The following is a 14955-nucleotide window of genomic DNA, read 5'->3' as shown; positions in this document are numbered from 1 at the left end:
ATCTTTTTTTTTATATAAAAACGATTTTACCAGTAGAAATAACAGCTCTGAGTGTTGACATATATATCTATAATGAATACACTTTCTCCACGTTGGTTTGTACATCTGGAAGATGCATCCAGATGGTACATCTAGATGTCTTATCTAGATGCTTCATCTGGGTGTTGTTCGTTTCCTTATTTCGTCTATGCATCCAGATGAATCATCTGAATGCAATTATGTTCGTTTGTTTTTCATTTTTTAACATCCATCTGCATCCAAGTGGACTTGTTAATAAAATGACTAAAATATAATTTTTACGTTTTGGCGGAAAAATAACATTTTTACCGTTTTGGCGGAAAAAATTTTTGCGGTTTTTGAGGAAAAATGTGTTTTTGGCAAAAAAAAGTGTATTTTCGTGGTTTCGACGGAAAATACGTTTTTATGGGTTTGGCGGAAAAATACTTTTTTGCGGTTTGGACGGGAAAAGTGTATTTTTGCGGTTTTGGCGGGAAAAGGGTTTTCGACGAGAAAAGTTTTTTTTCACGATTTTGACGGGAAAGTTTTTTTCGTGATTTTGGCGGGAAAAGCTTTTTCGTGATTTTGGTGAGAAAATTGTGTTTTCCGGTTTTGGCGGGAAATTGTGTTTTTCTGGTTTTGGCGGAAAAATGCGTTTTCCCGGTTTTGGCGGGAAAATTCCATTTTCCGGTTTTGACGGGAAAATTGTGTGTTTCCGGTTTTAGCGGAAAAATTGTGTTTTTCTGGTTTTGACGGAAAAATTGTGTTTCCGATTTTGGCGGGAAAATTGTGTTTTTCTGGTTTTGGCGGGAAAATTCCATTTTCCAGTTTTGGCGGAAAAATTCTGTTTTCCAGTTTTGGCGGAAAAATTCTGTTTTCCAGTTTTGGCGGGAAAATTGTGTTTCCGGTTTTGGCGGGAAAATTGCGTTTTTCTGGTTTTGGCGGAAAAATTGCATTTTTCCGGTTTTGGCGAGAAAATGCTTTTTGCGGTTTTGGCCGAAAAATGCTTTTTGGAGTTTTCGCGGGAATATGCAATTTTTGGGTTTTGGCTGGAAAATGCGTTTTTTGGGGTTTGGCGGGAAAATGCGTGTTTTCAGTTTTGACGGGAAAATGTGTTTTTTCGGTTTTGGTCGAAAAGTGCGATTTTACTGGTTTGACCGAAAAAATGTATTTTTATGGAAATGTGTGTTCTAAGTTTTTTTTTGCGGAAAAACGCATCTTGCGGTTTTAGCGGGAATATGTTTTTCAGTTTTTGCGAGAAAATGTATTTTTTGGTTATAGCGGAAAAATGTATATTCAAAAAAATAGAATTTACGGTTTGAAAATAATATTTTGATTTTAAAAAGTCATTTTTGTCATTAATCATTTTGGACTGAACTAGATTCATCTGCATCCAGATGCACCATCAAGACTCACCTTCATTTGGGTGACAATTTGAGATGAGTTTTTAAAAATTCAGATGGGTGATCCATCTGGATGTAGCATTATAATGCACAAAACGAACATCGATTTGCATCTTCACCCAGATGGATCACCTGGGTGAGCAAACGAACAGGGTCTTTAAAAGAGTTAGAGCATCATTATCCAGAGTTTCTTAGGGCGGAGTTTTTAGGAAAATATCCCTAATTATATTTCCCTAAAAATCCCGCCATAAGAAACTCTGGATAATAATTCTCTAATTATCCCTAGAAACCCATTAGGTTTCGTAATGACTATTTAAGTATTAAATTTTAATTAAAGACTTTAGTTAAGAATCACCTAATTTTCTTGCTCCAATAGAAGTTTCTTAATACGGGGTTTCTTAAAGAGAAAAAGACAAAAATAGCACTAAATCAAGTTTTTGTTCTCAAACTAGCATTCAAGGTCAAAAGTCACAAAAATAGCACTTAATGTTTTATCAAAAGTCACAAACTTAGGGTTTAGAGTTAAAGGTGGGGTTTAGGGTTTAGGGTTTAGGGTTTAGGGTTTAGGGTTTAGGGTTTAGGGTTTAGGGTTTAGGGTTTAGGGTTTAGGGTTTAGGGTTTAGGGTTTAGGGTTTAGGGTTTAGGGTTTAGGGTTTAGGGTTTAGGGTTTAGGGTTTAGGGTTTAGGGTTTAGGGTTTAGGGTTTAGGGTTTAGGGTTTATGGTTTAGAGTTGAGAAATGAGGTTTTGGAGATAAGATTTCAAATTTTGAAAAATAAAAAAAATTAAAATTTTCAAAAGATAAACTTAGAAATGTGCTATTTTGGTCATTTTAGTTTTTGAGTGCTATTTTTGTGATATAAACTTAAAAAAATGCTATTTCGGAGATTTGCCCTTTCTTAAAAGAAAAAAATGTAAAGATAAAAAAGTCAATATGTTTAGAGGATGCTCTTTCTACTCTACCAAGTACCAAACCAAAACTCCTACTGACAAAGAGAGTATATAGAAAAGAGAACATCGTCGGTTACAATCAAACCCGCAGACATGTCTATTTGATTCAATTATCCTTTCTAAAGCCAACTTTCCAACAGTTTCGCTTTGTTCTGTGGTAAGTTCAACATATGATGGAACAGATGCCAACTCTCGGTAGCTTTCCTCTTCTGCAGTGGCGTCTGACGCAGCAGGGGGTTGTAGATCGAAATCTGGGGCTGATTCTGAAAGCGAATGTTGATCAAAATATGGGATAGACGCCAGATCATCCCTGCACTTTGTTTCTCTGATGCCTTCATCATCCCTGCAAGGAGATACTGGAACATCTAAAGATGATAGGGGCTCACCCTATCCAAGCCTCAATTCTTGCACAAGGAGATATCTTTATAACATCCGGCGGATCAACAGTAATGTTTAAACACAGAACTAGAGCTACACATCCTGTTTTCATCTGCAAAGACAAAGAATAAAAGTCAGAAAATAACATGAGATTTGCAAGAATTCACATAGCAAACAGATCCAATAAATGCCTGATTTAGCTTATGCTGGGAAAAAAATCTATTTTATTTTCTAAGGAGACATTGGAACTGTAGTGAAAATGTGTATCATGGTGCCAATTTTTAAACTTTCCGTCTCCAAAATAAAAACTTCATCAGTTAACATCACCCAACCTAGTAGGTAAACAATAGCAGATTGTATTATAAACATTCTAGAGAATGTAGTTGCCCTATGCTCCTCTTTCATCCTCAATTGCACTACGATCAATCCAAAATCTAGTCTATCAACACAACAAAGTCCAATCACAAACTTACTCGCTCTTTAAGCCGCCATTTAGGAGCCAATACAATCCCCTCGGAAGTCCCCAAGAGCGCAGACGCCTCAGACGCGTCGTGTCTAAGCTCGCGGAGGACGATAGTCTGCGGCAAGTACGCCATACTGGTAACAGAGGCTCTCTCCGCCGTGCCATTTCCGTAGATACTACTCGTAGCGTCGGAATCTTTCCTCCGCGATGAATCACCGTGACTGGAGGAGACACAGTCGTCGTCGTAGCGGTGACTGAGAACCGAGATACCATTAAGTCTCCCAATGCCATCCAAATCGGAGAACACACCAGAGAGAATCAAACAACCCGATGAAAATCCCTCAAAATCGAATCGTGCAGCCCTAGGTTATTGTTACGATTGGGCGAGAATCGGAGATCGATTAGAATCGAATCAATCAACAAAGCCGCTGAACCAGCGGCGCGAGAGCAGAGAATCCAGCTCGGGGGGAAAACAAACCACAGGGATAGAGAAGCGGTGGCGGAAACCCTAGGAATCTACAGGAAGCGGAGGATTTGGAACGACAGAAGACACCGCCGGAGAACGAGAGAGAGAGAGAACGAAACGACAGAGAAGAAAAGAGAGAAAAAAAAAAAATTGAATCCCTTTGTTTGCTGAGAGGTGTTCAAAAACCTCACTTAAAAACGGTCCCCAAAATCCCAATCTAGGATCGGCAATTGCATTTTTATTTACTTTTGATTTAATTAAATCACTCATTTTCTTTATAAACTCTGTTAAGAAATAGCGTTAATTATGGTCTTAGTTTAGAACTCTACTTCAGGATATATTTTGAAATATTCACATAATATTTTATTATACCTTAATATACAGAGAAATATCATAGGATAACACTAAAAAAGTTTTTGTCACAATTATAGACTCTAAAGATTAAAATGACCAAAATGTTTCATTAAAAAGGTAAATATACATTTATATCCTTAGGGTTAACTAGTCCAAACTTTAGGGTTTAGAGTTAAGGGATGGAGATTTAGGATTGAGATTTAAAATTTTTAAAATAAAAAATAAATATTAAAAATTTGAAAATAAAAATTTTAAAAATAGTTTCAAAAAGTATTTTCGAATTACAAAAAGAAAATTTGAAAAACAAATTCAAAAAAAAAAATTTATAAAAAAGTTTAAATTTAAAAACATATAATCTAAAACTATAAAAAAAAAAAAAAAAATTATATCTAAGGTATTAGTTCATTTTACCTATTAAATGAAATATTTTAGTCATTTTCTTCCTTTTGGTCTATTTTTGTGACAAAACTTAAAAATAGTTTATTTAGGAGAATTGCTCTAATATATATCATAATAACTTTTAAAATACTCAATATATATTGTTGTTTATAAATAAATATAAAAAAAATCGATTACTTGGCATAAAATTTTCGATTAACTGATTCAGTGTTATGTCCGGCTAATGGGATATTTAGTAGTGGCAAATCGGTATAGCGTACAACACTCATATCCCAATCCCACGTTAGATACACGGCCACGTGGTCTCTTTTGATTGGAGGTAATCTCCACCATATGAAGAAAAAAAGCTCTCCCCAGCTTTTCGCCGTTCCATTTTTATTTAAATCCCTGAATTAAACAAAAAGAAAAATAAAACACAAAATTAAAATAAAAAACTTTATCTTCTTCTTCTCCTCCTCTCGTCCTCTCGCTCAAGGAACCTCCAAATGGCGAGAGTTCTAATCTCGTCTCCATCTTCCTTCTTCGGCTCACCCTTGCTCAGACCCTCTTCCTCTTCCCTCCACGTAGCTGGAGGAAGCCTTCAATTTCGTAACAAGCATCTCGTACGGTTCAGCTTAAACGAGATTCCTCCTCTCCACGGCTCGGTCGACATCGGAGCGATTCTCACCAGAGCTGAGTCTCTCCTCTACACCGTAGCCGACGCAGCCGTCGTCAGCGGCGCCGCCGATTCAGCTGTATCAACTGATCCCGCCGTGCAGAAGAGTGGCGGTTGGTTCGGATTCATCTCCGATGGCATGGAGCTGGTGCTCAAGGTGAATTTTTAAAGCAGAGCTGATTCCAATATCTGTTTATGATTCGGGAGATTTTTACCAGTAGGTATCTCTGTTTTTGGATTGTTTAGTTTTTGAAGGATGGACTCACGGCGGTTCATGTGCCCTACGCTTACGGATTCGCGATTATCTTGCTTACTATCATCGTCAAGGCGGCCACCTACCCTTTGACTAAGCAACAGGTGATTGATTACATTTGCAGTTCGACTAGCGTAACAACCTCCACGGGGTGGTCGTGGTTCTGTTATTATGTTAAATTCGGGTTTATTATGAGTTTTCAACTTAAAACCAATTGATTTTTCATTAATAAACTTCTCAGTCAGTAGTGTGGGCAACCGTGGGAACAACCTGGATGGTGGCGGTTATGATATTATATTAAATTTGGGTTTATTACGAGTTTTTTCAGCTCAAAACCAATTTACTATAAGTGGATTTTTCGTTATTTTGAAAGCATTTTGCTGAATAGAGTTCATTATGTAGGTTGAATCAACGATGGCGATGCAAAATCTTCAACCGAAGATTAAAGCCATTCAACAACGTTACGCAGGCAATCAGGTGGATCTGTTGTGGCTTAAAAGAATTGAGTTTAGTGTGAGGATGATTAAGTCTTGACTCTTTTGTAACTGTTTTTTTTTTGGGTGTATATGTAGGAGAGAATACAACTAGAGACGTCACGCTTGTATAAACAAGCTGGTGTCAATCCATTGGCAGGTACTTGTTACTAGTAATGGTGGTTGTATTGTAATTTGTTATTCGTCGAAAGTGTGTTTTATTATATACGATTTCTTGTTTGTTTTGATGTTAGGTTGCTTGCCAACTTTAGCTACCATACCAGTTTGGATTGGTTTATACCAAGCTCTCTCCAACGTGGCCAACGAGGTTCGTTGATATTCTCTTATGTTAAGTTAGCTGGTGGGTTTTGTTTATGTTTTTTTGCTGATAAAAAGGTTTGACTTGCAGGGACTATTTACAGAAGGTTTCTTTTGGATTCCATCTCTTGGTGGACCAACAAGTATAGCTGCTCGACAGAGTGGATCTGGCATTTCATGGCTTTTCCCTTTTGTGGTAATGAGAGAGAGAAAGAAATTTTTTAACTTTTTGTTGTAAACATGCATGAATACAGTTTTCCTAGTCTGATGCCGTTTGGTGGTGCAGGACGGGCATCCACCATTGGGCTGGGGCGACACCGCTGCGTATCTTGTTTTGCCTGTTCTCCTTATTGTCTCCCAGTATGTGTCGATGGAGATTATGAAGCCTCCTCAAGTGAGAGACATAACAAAAGCTTCTTATTTTTAAAAATTCTTATCACTAAAAGTATGATTGTGAAAGTTCTAAGCTCAATTTTATTTTATTTTGGGCAGACAGACGATCCTGCGCAGAAGAACACACTTCTTGTTTTCAAGTTTCTTCCACTCATGATTGGCTACTTTGCATTGTCTGTCCCATCAGGATTATCTATCTACTGGTTGGTTTCTCACACCTTTGCTCAATTTTCATCTATGTATGAGAGCACATTCAGTATAAGTTTATCTAAGATGGCACACCTAGATGGCTTCATTCTCAGAATGTATATAAGATATATGAGGATTCCCAGTAATACGAAGCTTGTTCTTGGAATAACGAAACAAAGTTAGATTTATAGTTGATATACTTACTGTTCAGATTTGATGCTTAACGTTTTAACCTTGCAATTGTATGTTAGGTTCACAAACAATGTACTTAGCACCGCCCAACAAGTTTGGCTGCGTAAACTAGGCGGGGCAGCGCCTGCAGTCAATGAAAACGCAAGCGGAATAATAACCGCGGGACGGGCAAAGAGATCTATTGCTCAGCCTGATGATGCTGGCGAAAGGTAAGTGTATCTCTTTATTATCACCGATTTCAAACATTTTTTTCTTACGAGTATATGTCGAAAAAGATAATTTTATATTGGACTACTACAACAGATTTAGACAGTTAAAGGAGCAAGAGAAGCGCAGCAAGAAGAACAAGGCGGTTGCAAAAGATACAGTTGAACTGCTAGAATCTCAGTCTGAATCAGAAGAAGGGTCCGATGATGAGGTAATAGTCTCCTAAACTACAACTCGATCAAGTAAATAATTACATGATTACGTTAAAGAACTTATGAGTAAGTATGTTGGAACAGGAGGAAGAGGTTCGTGAAGGAGCGTTAGCTTCGAGCACAAGCAAGCCATTGCCTGATGTTGGCCAAAGAAGAAGCAAAAGATCGAAGAGAAAACGCGCTGTATAGAAACCTAAACAAAACAAAGACAATTGTGAGAGAGAGAGAGAGAGAGAGAGAGGGAGGTTGGAATCTGTCCTTTAGTTTGATCCTTGATATATTTTGCATATACGAAGTCCGGCAATACCTAAACGTTTGTAAAATCAGGGCAAAAGGTCATTCTAAAGTTAAATGCAGCCGTTGATCAAAAGTAAATTGATTGTATTTCTTATGTGATTCGTCTTTGTCTGTATTAACTACCTAGATGTGTCTGTACTATGACTTTCAAAATGTCCACTTAAATTTTGTTGTTAGCTTGTGTAATATTGTGAATTTGATACATGCTTTTTAGGCATGGGTCAATCGGGGGAAGTCAGTTCGGATCAAGTTTGGATATGTACACTCAGTATTTTTCATTGAGACCCGTGGATCTTATTAGGTATCTGAATCCGGAAGATTATAAAAATTATGTTTGAGCATTACTTATATATTTTTGCTATTTCGAATAAACTCTTCAGATGTTTCAGATATCTTTTGTTTTTATGTATTTACTTGTGATAAATATCTGTACCGAACTATGTCCCCAAAAATGTTTAAATGGTTCTGAAAAGGTTCTGAACCGACTCAAAATGATAGGAATCCATCTGAAACTAAACCGAAACACTTATGTGTCTTAAATGGACCCAAAGCTCCTCTACATGAAAGATCCGATAAAACTAATCTGTACCGAATTCCATGATCTGAAACCCAAACTTATATGCTTTCCTAATGTATAATCGGCCTGTACAATTTATTAAAGAGTGAATCTAAACATAGGCATTATCATAGATCTAATATCTATCAGTAAGCGTAACCATTAGCTTTTGTAATCTAAGCAACATACTGGGAAATGGAATCAAGTATTAGTAGTAGCTTATTTATCGTACTCTAGCATTATCAAGCAGTTCTGTGAATGAAACGGAACAATCACATCCTTGAAAAAAATTGAATTGAACATCGATTAGGTAAATAACTAGAGAGGTATGAAGTATGAAGTTTAGGATTGGGCTACTGAAGACCAAGAAAAGGTTGCACGATTTTCAAATCCTCGAAGTTGCACAAGCAGACAAAAAAGACCTCTTGGTTTGTTGTGTTGTTGTTTTGTTGTTTTGTCGTTTACATGTGTTTGTCAAAGAATCGACCGGTTTCTAATGTGAAAGCATAAAACTTGTCAGTGTTAGCATTATCGCATTAGAGCAAGACCTCCCCCTTGGGGTTCATCTTCTTAATTTTTTATTATTAAATTTTTTCTTTTTTTTATTAAAAAAAAAAAAAAAAAAATTGACCAATCGCGAGTCACCACGTGTCGTAGGGCCCGCGTTACAGTGATGAACTTTAAGAGAAAGGGTATCACGCAGGAGAGGCGAGACGAACCGAGTTCATCGCTTTTGCTTTTTTTAATATTTTTTTTTTCCTCGTAAAACGTGTGATCCTCTCCTTTAAACCTCTAATGCGCATGACCTTAGATTCAGAAAAACTTGTCATATGATATGAATCGCTGTCACAAAGCATGAACTATATAGTGTATTTGTAATAGGTTTAGAAGTATAGAAAATTCAATATAACTTGAATCATGAGTCCGTTTGTTTAGGTTCATTCTCTTATCGTGTTTTCAACAAGTTTTTTTAACTTAGAAGAGAATGTTGTATCTCATAAATGATGCATACTATCAATTTAAGCCTAGATACAGTCGTTTTGTGTAGAGTTCAGAGAGTTTCATCCTCGTTTGTTGCAGCTTTTTGGCGATTGGTAGCGTTTGTTGGCGTTTTGCAACAATCACTCAAACCGCTCTAAACCGCTTCAAACTACTCTAAACCTCATAAATTCAAAAGATGGTTCTAGGCTTCTAGCTACCGTTTGTGGTTGCGGACGGTTGCGAGAGGATAATTTTTTTTCTTTTCTTTTAAAATTATATAAATACAAAAATAAAAATTTTAAATTGGAATTATAAAAATACTGAAATATATCTATTATATTTTAATTCATATTATAAAATTTTAAGATAAAAATATTTTTCTATAATTTTTAAAAATTTAAAACTAAAACTTTCTAAATATAATTTTTATATTTATTATAATATTATGATTTTTGATATTTTTATAATTATATAAAATGTAAATATTGTTAATTTATTATTTAACTGATGTTGCATTTGGTAGTTAACCAGTCATAAGTATCCCGCAAACGCATCAATTTTTAACCAAAGAACCAGTAGTACAAATCTCTTAAAACCACTAGAAACCGCAACCACCCGTTTCCGCAAACTCCCGCAGCCGCTGCGTTTGAACCAGTCAGACCTAAATAACAGACAATTTGTAGATGACTGTTGTAACTAAATTGTATTGTATATATGGTTATATATGTCATACATTATAACGTCTACATAATATAAGAAATTACAACATTGCTATACATAAATATCACCTATATGTTTTATTGATGTCTTGTGTTTTTCAGTGATTTAAGCTCTCATTTAGTGCACATACTAATTAATTGTTTACACTAGGATTTATGTATCTTTAGGTCGTACTTCTATGCATATATGTAAAATACAAATGATTTTGAAGTTAAGTTTTGTTTCTGGAAAAAAAAACACTTTAAAACGTTAAATATAGAATTTTTAGAACACAATTTATCACATTTTAATAACGATCTCTCTTTCACCTCAAGTGAGCTTCCTATATTCCTATAGGCTGATATTGTGAGCTTCCTATAGGCTGATATTATTTATCTTTTTTTATATTATTTATCTTGGGTTAACTTATATTCTATGTGTGAATTATGAACAAGAGTATAATATGGAAATTTTTTGTATATAGATGCTAAAATCATAATAAATAATATTCTCTCTGTTTTTTATTGTAAGTAGTTAAAGTAAAATTTGTTTGTTTCAAAATGTAAGTAATTTTCATAATTTTAAGTAAATTTTACTTTTATTGGATATAGTGTGACCAAACAAATAATATATACTTATTTATGATTGGTTTAACTACACTTAATTTATATATCAAATACTAATTTTGAAAAAATTAATAATTTTTAAAATATTTATGCATTCATCTAAAACTACATGCATAAAAAAAATATAAAAAAATAGAGGGAGTATCTTTATAAGACCAAATGCTTTAAATATGAAATATGAAATATGAAACTTAGAAGTTAAAAAGCTAGTATATGATAAGGGCAACATTATCGCAACGTCCCAGCCGGTCCTTAAGGGCAGGGGACCCACAAAAACACTAGGACCGAGGGGGAAAGTCGTTATATAAGAAACGTCCCAGCTCGTCCTTCGTCCTTCGTCCTTTGATATCTCTTGCGTCCTTTGCTTTTTTTATTTTAAGGACTTAAAATTGTCCTAGCAATAATGATGGCCTAAGAGTTGTTACTAATTCTTGAGAAAATCAATAATTATTAATTGCCCACCAAATGCTTCGCCTAACTGTACCACAAAAATATCAAAGGGTATTTTCGTCACTCTAAGAACATAATCTTATGCACAGCTCTATACATATATACACGTCGCAAAGTCACGTTCACCTACAGGCTACACAATACCAAAAACATAAATACACAATGGCTAAAACCTCTCTTCCTCTCGCCGCTTCCTTCCTCCTACTCCTCATCTCCTCCGCTGCTGCTGCTGACGCCGGCCGTCTCTTCCTCACCGTCGTCAACCACTGTCCCTTCACCGTCTGGCCAGCCATTCAGCCCAACGCTGGCCACCCCGTTCTTGAAAAAGGTGGCTTCGCTCTCCCAACCAACACCCACCGCTCCTTTTTCCCACCATCTACCCACTGGTCCGGTCGCATATGGGGCCGAACCGGCTGCTCCCACTACAACGGCAAGTTCTCTTGTGTCACCGGAGACTGTGGTCACCGTCTCGAATGTAACGGTCTCGGGGGCGCAACTCCTGCTTCTCTCGCTCAGTTCGATCTCCACCACGGTGGACACCAAGATTTATCCTCCTACGGTGTCTCTCTCGTCGACGGTTTCAACGTTCCGATGACTGTGACTCCTCACGAAGGCCGTGGTGTTTGTCCCGTCGTCGGTTGTCGCGAAGACCTCTTGAAAACGTGTCCGGCTCATCTTCAGCTCCGGTCACACGGTGGACACGTGGTGGCTTGTAAGAGTGGGTGTGAGGCGTTCCGTACGGATGAGTTGTGTTGTAGGAATCATTACAATAGTCCTCAGACGTGTCGAGCTTCGAGTCACTCTCTGTTCTTTAAGCACGCGTGTCCTTCGACTATGACTTTTGCTCATGATAGTCCTTCGCTTATGCATGACTGTTCTTCTCCTAGAGAGCTCAAAGTCATCTTCTGCCACTAATGTGTATCTCGTGTTCGGCTTGTTCTACGGTTGTAATCGTAATATTGCACCGATCTCTTATCCTTCTGTTTGGTTTGGTTTGGATGGAATGGTTTTAGTTTGCTCTTTCCCGGTTCTGTTATATAGTTGTTCAAATTATGTAGTGCAACTATGAAATAAGGTGGCGTAATATCTTTTAGATTGCCTCTTGTGAGTTTGGTTCTCTTTTTATCTTGATGGAAAAAACTAAAAGCGTAAATTTATGTTTTGGTTAGACCATGCACATCAGGGAATCATAAGAGGAGTTCACACGCGTCCCGAGAAAAAAAAAATTATAATATGCTACAGTTATGATTCTGTCTCGCCACGTTCCTTCCGGATGAACCCGGATTATTACTGTTCAGCGGGCCCCACGCCACGTGGCGGTCCGCTATTGGTCAATTTTTTTTTTTAAAACAAAAAAATCAAACGAAAAAATAATAAAAAAATCAAATTATGAACCCCAACCAAGGGTTCATTAATGCTAGTGCTCTTACTATTTTCAATAAATGACTTGATGAGTATTAAAACAAAAAAAATACATTGTTTTATTCGAGGCATGCATGCAAGGCACGCTGACACAGTGTCTTGTTCTTTCACGGATCACGGTTTCACCTATTAGAGCAACTCCAATGGTGTTATCCACCATTGGAGTCCTTAGGTATATAATATATATTTTTTTTTGCTTTTTGAATAGTTAAGGATTTGATTCTAAAATGTATGTGCAATGGTGTTACTCAATGTGGAGTCCTTAGGAATTTAAAATTATTAAATTTGTAACACATTTAAATTAAAAAATTTTATTTATTCAATGATTAAAAGCAAACATACAATAATTATACATCTTCATCATTACCAAACTTGTTCCAAATATTTTCGATTAAATCATTTTTCAATGCTTTGTGTGTACGCCTATCTCGAACCTGATTTCGTAGACCAAGCATATTACCGAAATGTGAAGGCATGTTGTTAATATGCTCTACATGTGAACTTCTGCTCGACTTGCCTTCTTCAAATTCCGATGTATCTACAGAGTGTATCCACCTCGTTCATTTTCGACTATCATATTGTGTAGTATGATACATGTTCTCATAATCTTCCCTATTTTTTCCTTGTCCAATGATAGAGATGGGTTTTTTACCATCGCAAATCGAGCTTGCAATACACCAAAAGCACGCTCCACATCTTTTCGGGTTGCTTCTTGAACTTTAGCAAATAACGCTGCTTTAGAACCTTGAGGGAGTGTGATAGATTGGATAAATGTTGACCATTTTGGATATATACCGTCCATGAGGTAGTAAGCCAAATCATACTGGTGTCCGTTGACCATGTACGTTACCCTTGGAGCTCGACCCTGGTAAATGTCATCAAAAACAGGTGACCGATCAAGGACGTTAATATCGTTTAAGGTACCTGGAGGACCAAAAAAAGCGTGTCATATCCAAAGATCTTGTGAAGCTACAGCCTCCAAGACAATTGTCGGCTTTCCTGATCCACGTGTGTACTGTCCTTTCCAAGCGGTTGGGCAATTCTTCCACTCCCAATGCATACAATCGATGTTTCATATCATCCCCGGAAAGCCGCGTACCTCTCCAATATCGAGTAGTCGTTGAAGATCCTCTGGAGTGGGTCTTCGTAGATACTCATCTCCAAATAACTGTATTACACCTTCTGTGAAATTGGTTAAACATGAAAGTGATGTGCTTTCACCAAGTTGGAGATATTCGTCAACGGCGTCAGCCGCAGAGCCGTATGCAAGCATACGAATAGCTTCCGTACACTTTTGCAGTGTTGATAGACCTAACCTTCCGACTGCATCTCTTCTTTGTTGAAAGAATGGAACATTTGCTGAGAGGGTGTCGACAATACGCATGAATACTTCCTTGTTCATACGGAAACGACGTCTGAATAAATGAGGCGGAAATGTCGGATCATCACTGAAGTAGTCATTCCATAGACGGTGGTGGCCCGCTTCTCGGTTTCTTTCGACATATGCACGTTTCTTCTTTTTTGCAGTTCGATTCTCCACAATGTTGTTGTATGTTTCTTCAAAATATTCATCAAAAGCCTCATTGACAGCCGCATCGAGTCTTCGGTCGAGTTCATCTGCCATATTTGGCTATCCTTCCTTCAAACATTATAACAAACATACGTTTTTATAAACTTTCTTTTGGTATTACTTTTGTGCCCATGTCGACATATATATATTTCATAATCATAAGTTAAAGACGTGTCGACATATATATATTTCATAATCATAAGTTAAAGAAATATATATATTTCATAGTCATAAGTTAAAGACGTTTTTATAAACTTTCTTTTTGTTTTTACATAATAAAGTTTCGAATCATTTTAATTGCTCTAATGGTTCATCAAATTGTTTTAATAACTGATAATTGAACAAACGAAACACTTGGGAATTCATCAAAGAGGCTAATGAAAGAAACATTGAATGTTTATAGAACAAACCAAAGTATCATTTTCACCTCAAAGTATCATCAGAACCAGACAAATCTTTAGCATTACCAAAGAGATCATTTTTAAGCTATGGATCCATATACCCTGCTCGTCGAGATGGTGGGAACTGCTGATGGAGATGAAGGTGGAAAGCTCGTCTAGATGAAGGTGGGAAGCTCGTCTAGATGAACCATATCAAGAGAATAGAACCATTTGTACAAGGAAAATATGAGCAAAGGAAATAGATTGCACTAAAACATCATTACATCTGTTTTTAAGACAGTACAAAGGAAGTAGAAGAGCAAAGGAAATAGCATAACATCCTAGTCTACAAACAGGCTTATAAAGGCAACATACAAACAACCCGTGACGTGGTTCACATGAAAATACAAACAGAAAATACAAACTACCCGTGACTTGATACCAGCTTCTGTCTTCAACAAGCACATGGTCTTGTACTTCACCTGAAATAGAAGAAAATCATGTGTGTAAGCAACGTGAATAGACATGTTTTAGTTGTGAAATGACAACTACACTTATGTCTAATGCAAACAGTTGAAACTAGTATAATGCAAACATCTGAAACTAAGGTTAGAGCTAACAAACCCTACAACAATTCAGATATAAGTTTGTTTTTGAGAGCTGATTCCATCTT

The 14955-nt window shown here is 36.7% G+C and overlaps 3 protein-coding genes and 1 pseudogene across 3 annotated transcripts; 2 read left to right on the top strand and 2 right to left on the bottom strand.

Moving 5' to 3' along the window:
• Window positions 1–2335: 2335 nt before the first annotated feature.
• Window positions 2336–3813, bottom strand: LOC106339908 (regulatory-associated protein of TOR 1-like). Its single transcript, XM_013778777.1, has 2 exons — window positions 3201–3813; window positions 2336–2839 (listed from the first exon to the last, which is right to left on the bottom strand). Exons 1-2 carry the CDS (start codon window positions 3321–3323, stop codon window positions 2732–2734), a joined length of 231 nt encoding a protein of 76 aa, XP_013634231.1. The 5' UTR covers window positions 3324–3813; the 3' UTR covers window positions 2336–2731.
• Window positions 3814–4814: 1001 nt separating this feature from the next.
• Window positions 4815–7774, top strand: LOC106342692 (inner membrane protein ALBINO3, chloroplastic). The gene is made up of 11 exons (XM_013781695.1): window positions 4815–5221; window positions 5311–5421; window positions 5720–5794; window positions 5890–5950; window positions 6045–6118; window positions 6200–6304; window positions 6395–6502; window positions 6601–6704; window positions 6942–7091; window positions 7186–7300; window positions 7386–7774. Exons 1-11 carry the CDS (start codon window positions 4895–4897, stop codon window positions 7488–7490), a joined length of 1335 nt encoding a protein of 444 aa, XP_013637149.1. The 5' UTR covers window positions 4815–4894; the 3' UTR covers window positions 7491–7774.
• Window positions 7775–11027: 3253 nt separating this feature from the next.
• LOC106337233 (osmotin-like protein) lies at window positions 11028–12042 on the top strand. The gene has a single exon (XM_013776303.1). The coding sequence runs from the start codon at window positions 11073–11075 to the stop codon at window positions 11823–11825; it is 753 nt and encodes a 250-aa protein (XP_013631757.1). The 5' UTR covers window positions 11028–11072; the 3' UTR covers window positions 11826–12042.
• An 828-nt stretch (window positions 12043–12870) lies between these two features.
• On the bottom strand, window positions 12871–13956 carry LOC106339000 (annotated as a pseudogene).
• Between the last annotated feature and the right edge of the window lie 999 nt (window positions 13957–14955).

The sequence above is a fragment of the Brassica oleracea genome, chromosome C4 (assembly GCF_000695525.1).
Source record: "Brassica oleracea var. oleracea cultivar TO1000 chromosome C4, BOL, whole genome shotgun sequence".
In the NCBI taxonomy this organism is placed as follows: domain Eukaryota; kingdom Viridiplantae; phylum Streptophyta; class Magnoliopsida; order Brassicales; family Brassicaceae; genus Brassica; species Brassica oleracea.
The sequence above is the reverse complement of the archived record's forward strand: the minus strand, read 5'-3'. Positions and strand labels throughout refer to the sequence as shown.